Source organism: Hordeum vulgare, chromosome 5H (assembly GCF_904849725.1).
Source record: "Hordeum vulgare subsp. vulgare chromosome 5H, MorexV3_pseudomolecules_assembly, whole genome shotgun sequence".
NCBI lineage: Eukaryota > Viridiplantae > Streptophyta > Magnoliopsida > Poales > Poaceae > Hordeum > Hordeum vulgare.
In genome coordinates, this window is record NC_058522.1 from 361,324,650 (window position 1) to 361,332,685 (window position 8,036).

Consider the following 8,036-nt stretch of genomic DNA (forward strand, 5'->3'; position numbering starts at 1 on the left):
TGTGCACTGGCTTTTTGTATTTTCGAACTGCTGAAGGCAAGCCCGTTTACAACTACTGTTTTGCTAAAACTCATCTAGCTGAGTTATATTTATGTCTTATTTTCCTTTATAGTCATTAGATATGACTAGGAAACATGCCCGTGTGTTGCAACGGGAGAGGAAAATCTTTGTCATCAAGGTGTTCGATTGGGGGGGGGGGGGGGGGGGGGGGTTGGTCTGCGAGGATTGTTGAGGGCAGCTCCATATATGAGAGGATTGGGGGAGAGACGGAGACGACGAGAGGATCATGGTTGCCTTGCAGTGATGCGTGATATGCTTCTTTTTTCATAAAGAAAAATATCTTACGCTATGTGATATGCGTTCAGAGGGAGCAAAGATGGGCAGTGCTTAAGATGCATGCTTGGCTTGGTTGGTTTGCATAAAGAAAAATATCTTACGCCATGTGATTGCTTGGATTAATGAGTTTTTTTTTCTGTCCATGCGGACCAAATTCCATAACAACATAACCACCCTGAATGTTGTGATGGACAACAGCAAGAGGAGCAGCATCTGGACCAAATATGTCGTTCCTGTATTTGGTATGCAAAATCGCATGATTTTCAGTCCAGGCGAAAGTGTTGTCTCGCTTGGATTATATGGTGTAAATTTTGTTGTGACTGTATGATGGCTAACATCATTGAAAGTCTGATCCTTGTTCAGCTCTGCTCCACGAGGATGGCGGCGGCATCTGAGAGCTCTTGCCCGCCAGCCGCTGCATGACAGACTTGAAACTAACGACACCAGAGCTGATGAATTGCGTCTCGATGAACTTGACCATCACTCCGGCGATGACACCGTTGTCATTCTGCATTACTCTTGTAACGTGACAGGATTTCCAGCACCATACCACAAGATACAATCTCCCTCGTTTTGTTTTTATAAGGCAGCCAATACAACCCAATGAAGGGCAGGGTCATAGGTGGCGAACAGGACTCATGTCCATTCAGTTTCTTTAGGACAAGCAGCTAAGAGACTTGCGCCATGGGATGGTCAAAACATTACCCGCAGATGTGCACTCGTCAAGTCGATGCTAATTTTCCAACTGATCTACCACATAATTGCTCTAAACCCCCTCACAGAACCCTAAACAACTTCAACATGATCGAAAGGGCGTTCTTATGGTCGGGCACCGAGAAGGCATCTAGCGCGAAGTGCAAGGTCAACTAGGGGGCGGTCTGCCGACCTACGGACCATGGAGGATTGGGTATTATCGACCTGACCAAATTCGCGAGGGCGCTAAGACTTAGATGGATGTGGTTTGAATGGAAGGAGCCAGCAAAGTTGTGGGTTGGGTTAGAAAATCCTGCTGATGACCTTGACCGACATCTCTTCTATGCGTCCACGCACATTATCTTGGGCAATGGGGCTGTCACACCTTTCTGGGACTCACCTTGTGTCGGGAAAGTTGACACCTATGGGAACCTGGACGGATCCCTTGGTCGTCCGGCGGGGAGTTGGGAGGCGCCAAGAGCAGAGCTAGCGATCAGCACCGGCAAGGTTTTTATCTAGGTTCGGGCCGCTTAGCGCGTAAAACCCTACTCCTGCTTTGCTTGTTGTATTGGGTGCTTACTGTAGGGTTACTTGCTACAGTAATTGCCTTTCGGCTGGTGATCAAAGTCTAAACCCCAAAAGGTCCGACCTCTAGAACTGAGCTTTGGGCCTCCTTTTATAGGCAAAGGGGTCACCAACAATGCTCTGTAGTGGGTTCACAAGTCGCATAGTGAACAGGGTTCACCGCTATCTATCTACCGCAGTGTCAGGGGCAGTAAATGCCGTGTCAGGCCCCCCTGACTTGCATCAAGGTGGCATCGACACGTACCCAAGTGTTTTGACACCTGGGCTTTGTGCTGGCGCATGTGGGATGCGCTGGAGCGGTGGCAATCGGTGGCACTGTGGCAGGAGGGACACCTGGCGGGCGAAGGGAGCTTGTCGGCCTGGCGTCCTTGCCGGTGACCTAACCTGTCTTCCCGGCAAGGAGGGCTTGCCGGGGCCTTGGACGTCTTCCCGACAAGGAGGGCTTGTCGGGCCTTGCGTGTCTTCTCGGCAAGGAGCAGTGGCGGTGCCAGGATGAGAAGTGTGTGATGTCATTTCAATTCTACGATGTCATATACATGTGTTTTTTTTTCTAAATTTATAAAAAAGTACATGATTTCTTCTTCTGTACAAAGGATTTGCCAAAAACCTGTGTGGTCAATTGACCACACTCCTCTCCATGTGGCTTCGCCACTGGCAAGGAGGGCTTGTCGGGGCCTTGTGGGTCTTCCCAGCAAGAAGGGCTTGCCGGGGCCATGTAGCTTGGGCTTGTTCTTCACATCCTTGGAGGGGTGTGGCCTTAGCGAGCTTGGGCTTGTTCTTCACACCCTTGGAGGGGTGTGGCCTTGGCGAGCTTGGGTTATCTTCCCGTCGGCCCTCTGCGTGTACTGCCACCAAGGGCGTTGCCAGCGCCCATGCACAAGTCTAGGGCACAAGAGACCCCGATCTTCAGTGAACCGACACCTTGGATGAATGGAAAAAGGCCGATGGACATGGCACCGCTCATTTTCGAGGCATCAACCAGAAAGAATTGGAAGGTCAGGGAAGCCATGCATGGTGACGCTTGGCTGTCCAAGATTAAGCTCCCTAACAATTGGACAATGAACCACATTCGGCAAATTGTGATCTTATGGGCCGGTTTATGTGCAATCCATCTCCATGAGGATACCGACGACGACATCATTTGGAAGCATACGGCTAGTGGGCTCTATTCCACCACCTCAGCTTATAAAGCACAGTTTCACGGCACCACTCGCTCACCCATGACCTATGCGGTATGGAAGACCTGGGCTCCCCTCAAGGCCATTTTTTTGCTTGGCTGGCTATCCAAAATAGGATTTGGACCGCGGATAGACTAGAGAGGCGCGGGTGGCCAAACTGTGGTCTCTGCCCTTTATGCAAGCAGACACGGGAATCAGTGAGCCACCTATTCTTCAAATGTCGATACACCTTGAGGCTTTGGGGCATGATCAAGTCTTGGCTAAACCTCTTGCACTTCGACACCTCTCAATGGACGCATGAGCGCTCAAACAAGGATTGGTGGCTCAATATGTTCGACAAGACTTCTGGCAACCGGAAAGCGATGACATCCCTCGCCATGCTTGTTTGTTGGACGATTTGATGTGAGCTGAATGCTAGAGTCTTCATGCACAAGTATTCGCTACCGTCTGTTCTCCTCTAGAACATCAAGAACGAGGCTATGCTCTGTGTTACCGTTGGCGCTATGCACTTGAGTATGATACTACCGGGAGAGTAATGGCTTTTGTAATAACCTTTTGCTTTTGGTTGTAAAAGCAACTCTTAACTTCTTAATTAATGGATGAGGCAAATCTTTTGCCTCCGTTTAAAATAGGTGGCGAACGGGTCTGTCGTCGCTTTGGTGCTGCATGCTACTAGCTGCTCGTGTATGTAGGCTATTCGGGTATGACTTTTTCGTAAAGTAGGGCATGACACTCGTTGACGTGCCCATCTTGACGTTGGGGCGCTATGTCTCTGATGGCGCATTCGAGGCGTGCCTAGCGGCGCTCCTTGAGGATGTGAAAGCAGCGATGGCGCGAAGCAGGATGGCGTCCCTCCCTATGCATGTTTTCGGGGGTCATCGTCGTCTTTGGCAGCGAACCAAACCGGATTCGAATCCCTTATGAATCCCAGTTTACTTTTTGAAATAAAACGACACATGTACAGCTACCATGGTTCAAGTCCCGTGTTGGCTCGTAAATTTCTTAAAAATATATCATCAAACTGTTTTTTAAACTTAAAACAAAACTACGGGCTCATTGGCTAAAAACTCGAGGGGTTTGTGTAAAATCGTACTACGAACTAAAAATACATATTTCTTTTGATAATAAGTATATAGGTATAGATATTTTAAAATGCATATGTGCTGATGTGGGTTGTAGTATTATTTTATATTTATTTTTGTTTTTAGATGAATGAAATCAAATTACTCTCTCCGTAAACCAATATAAGAACGTTTAGATTACTAAATAAACGCTTTTATATTAGTTTACGAGGAAGTATATTAATCTAGATGAACTCTAGGCACTCCTTTACAACTGTCCGTCTAGCCAAGGATCCGAGGTGATGCTGACTTTTTGGCAGTTATTTGCTCCTGTTGTTTTACGGTTAAAACCTGCTATTTTTTGGCAGTTGCTTGCTTCTAATTAATCCGGGATATTTTAACTAATAACTAGTAGAAGTAGACTCGGACTTTGTATACGCGATGAGTCTACATACATATATTTCCATCGTCGGAACTCGCAAATCACGCGCGCACTTTAAACATCAAAATCTCTGCTTTGTTTCGCGTCGCAAACTCGCAGCAACGAGAGAGTCGACGTTGCAATGCAGGTGGTGCTGTGCGATTTCTGCCCGCCGGACCCTGCAGCGCCGGCGGGCGCGGACGGCGGCCACTACGAGGAGCTGCCGGTGTCGGTGCCGCCGCACGTTCCGCAAGGGCTGAGCAGGGACGACGCACCCGGGCTCGGGCCAGACCAAAGGGAGGAGGGCGCGTACGCGGAGGCCGTGGAGCAGCTGCCCGCGCCGCCGCCTGAGATCACGGAGACGGGCGCCGGAGGCGGATACGCGTGGCCGTGGCTACGGACGGCCTTCGCGTCGGTCTACGAGATGGTGGTGGTGGTGCCCGTGTCGTTCTGCGGCCGCCCATGACGATCTTTCCGACGGACACGATAATAACGATATTTTTTTTTTCTAAAAAGACCACTAGCCGAATATTATCGTCAAAAAAGATCACATACGGTATAAAATATAAAAAAAGACCTCCATTTTTCATGACGGCAGGCGCGCCAGGTAAAGCGTGGCACCTGCCGCCACGGGCCGAGGCGGCTGGGCCCCACCGCCACCCGGCGAGGCGGCCGGACGGGGCAGGTGGCACCTGCCGCCACCACTCCAGGTGGCAGGCGGGATGCTGTGCATGGCAACATGCATGGCCGTGCATGGCCAGCCAGCGCTTGAGGCATGGCAGCCGGCTGTTGATGCATGCATGTATGAGAGCATGGCAGCCTGCCGCCTGGAGTGGTGGCGGCAGGTGCCACCTGCCCGGCCGGCCGCCTCGCCGGGTAACGGCGGGACCCAACTGTCTCGACCCGTGGCGGCAGGTGCCACGCGTCATCTGGCGCGCCTGCCGCCACGGAAAATAGAGGTCTTTTCTTGCATTTCATACCGCATGTGATCTTTTTTAACAATAATATTCGGCTAGTGGTCTTTTTTTTATAAAAATTCTGGCCGGTTGGCCCTGCGCGTTGCGTCGGTGTGCAGGTGCTCCGCTTTGTAGTCGCGTATTTGTGTCGCGTCGTGGTTCGGTTTTCAGACGACATCTCAATCTAATGTCGTCTCGGAGCCAGTAAGAATTTATGCTCGAAGCATCTCGACTTCTCCAGGTCCGAAGGATGCTCATACATCCTGCGACGATCGTACGGGCAACTTCAAAGGAGAACGCGCTGGCCGGACTAGACACTTCAAAGGAGAACGCGCTGGCCGGACTAGACACCAGAGCACCTTGTTCCATCGAGGAGGATTTCACATCGGGAATCTGCTGGCTACGTGCCGTTCTACTCCGTAGTTTCCACTCTTCTTTCCAGCTACTTGCACATGGATCAAGACATTTTTTTTTCTTCACGTGGATCCAGACTTAGTGTGAAAAGTTGCAACATTGTCGTCGAAGTAGTTTGCATACACAAAAATACACTCGTCCTTATAAATGCACGCAAGTACATCTTATTTCTGAATGTACCTTTCAAAGACCGAGCAGGCATATCATTTAATGTAAGTCTCTTTCATCCTTGTAAAAGCTACTCCCGTGTATGCAAAGACTTAGGAATATCGTTTTGAAAGAGATGGTATTAGATTAATGATTTTTTTTGCTGTTTTTTATGGGCCATGATTTATTTGACACTAGCATATTTAAGAATATTTCGATTAGACAATTAAAAATGAGCAAATTTTGTCTCGATAGTTACTTTTCGTCGTGTACTTTTTAAAATTTATATAGATATGGCAAGAGAAGAGGACAACATATCATAAGAGCATCTTCACTAGATGGTTTAAAATTTGGCAGTCTAAAACCAAAGATGTAAAATTTAGACTGTCAAAAAATGCGTTTTGAAGCTCCAAAAAGAGATCAACTCCAAGAGATAGTCCAAATTGATGGTTCAAAAGAGCAACTCCAATAGATGCTCCAAAATGAAGATGTAAAATTTCTTAAAACGATAAACTACTAGTCCATTCAACATAGTTCAAACATCAAATTCAACATAGTTTCATACATGAACTTCAACTACTACTTCAAACTACTAGATAAACTACTACTCATCGTTGGAGCTCCGTAACTGCTCCCAAAACTCCTCCTTCTCCGGGTCGTCGCACCCATCCTCCTCCTCCTTCTTCGAGAAGTCTGCCCAGTCCTCCTCGGAAGAGGACTCGATGGGGATCACCGTCGAGGGACCGGCCTCGTCCTCCTTCTTCTGCTCCGCCTCACGCTTCCAATAGTGCTCCAGCTCGCCCTGGACGTACTCCGGATGCTCCCGAGCAAACCTCGCCATCGCCTCCTCGTCGGTCTCGCTGGCATTGACGACAACCGACGACTTCTTCATCGTCTTCTTCTTCATCGTGATCTCCTTCATCTTGATGCCCTGCGGCACAAGCATCTCCGCTTCCACCCGACTCTCGATCTCTGGGAAGTTGAGGTGCTCCCGAGGCCTCTCGGCACGCCACATCGCCACATCGTAGGCACGCGCGGCCTCGTGGGCGGAGGGGTACGTGCCGGTCCACCAACGCCTCCCGACATCGGAGAACTCCACTCCCCAGTTACCGGAGGGCTTCTGCCTCACGCCGAAGAAGCCTGACTTGCCCATCGGAGAGCGGTGAGAGCGGTGGAGCAGCGGTGGCGTGCGGCCGGAGCGGTGACGACGGAGCCGGGCGGGGCGGAGATGCGGGGCGGTGGCGGACGGAGCCGGGCGGGGCGGTGGCGGACAGAGCCGGGCGGGGCGGACGGGGCAGCGACGCACGGGGTGGGTCGGAGCTGTGGGGCGGTGGCGGACAGAGCCGGGCGGGGCGGAGCTGAGGGGCGGGTCGGACGGGGCGGCGACGCACGGGGCGGGTCGGAGCTACGGCTGGCGGGGCCGGGGCCGGTCGGAATTGCGGCAGACGGACGGGGCGGCGGCGGGGCGGCGTGGAAACATCGGCGGAGGGCGGGGCGGGGCCGAATCTGATGCGGGCGGCGGCTGGTTTTGGACCAGATGCATCTCGTGATGTAAATTTGCACCGCGAGGTGTTGCATTTTATGTCACGAGGAGGTCGCGGTCCAATTTTTTTACATATAAACCGTCTGTTAAAGCTGCGTTTTTGATTTCAGACGGTTTAAAAGTTAGTTATTTTTATATTAAAACCATCTATTGAAGATGCTCTAATAAAGTACGAAAGTGCATGTGTCCTGTAAACTAATATTGCAATCTTTTTCTAAAAAACAGCATGCCCATATTCCACCTCAACGGGCAGCAACCACCGCAACCACTTGTGAATGACTTGCCAAGGCAGCGATTAGATTTTCATGATTTGCTAACCGCTGAACTAGAGTGTACATATATAGCTGTCAGGTTCAAAGGACCGGCCATTCAGTTTCTTCGCAACGGCAATTACAGACATTTTCTAATGCATTTAACACACCCAAAAAAAACATGAAGTTTCATGTCATTTGGTGAGGTTTTGACCATAATAGTTGCATATTGAAATGCCGACACAAAAAAAAACTTCGGCACAGAAGCACCGACGGAGTTTAGGCAAGGTTGAATGGTCTATGGCACGCTCAGCTCTGGAGTTTCTGTTCATATTTATAGCAGCCCATGGGTCATAGAATATCAGTTAGTAGAAAATCTTTATAGGCTGGACCATCTAGTCCGCCTAGCTTTTTCATGCAAACTCCCCTAGTGCACACAAATATGAGATGT

At 50.1% G+C, this 8,036-nt stretch overlaps 1 protein-coding gene across 1 annotated transcript; it reads right to left on the reverse strand.

Moving 5' to 3' along the window:
- Positions 1–6,395: 6,395 nt before the first annotated feature.
- Positions 6,396–7,334, reverse strand: LOC123396712 (myosin tail region-interacting protein MTI1-like). The gene is made up of 2 exons (XM_045091564.1): positions 7,239–7,334; positions 6,396–7,196 (listed from the first exon to the last, which is right to left on the reverse strand). The coding sequence occupies exons 1-2, from the start codon at positions 7,332–7,334 to the stop codon at positions 6,396–6,398; spliced, it is 897 nt and encodes a 298-aa protein (XP_044947499.1).
- Positions 7,335–8,036: the final 702 nt, after the last annotated feature.

Bases quoted from the DNA above. Each gene is read 5' to 3' on its own strand.
- LOC123396712 (XM_045091564.1), bottom strand. From the start codon at position 7,334: ATGCATCTGGTCCAAAACCAGCCGCCGCCCGCATCAGATTCGGCCCCG. The intron at 7,197-7,238 runs GTCTGCCGCAAT...CGCCAGCCGTAG, and splicing joins GCCCCGCCGCCGCCCCGTCC to CTCCGACCCGCCCCGTGCGT.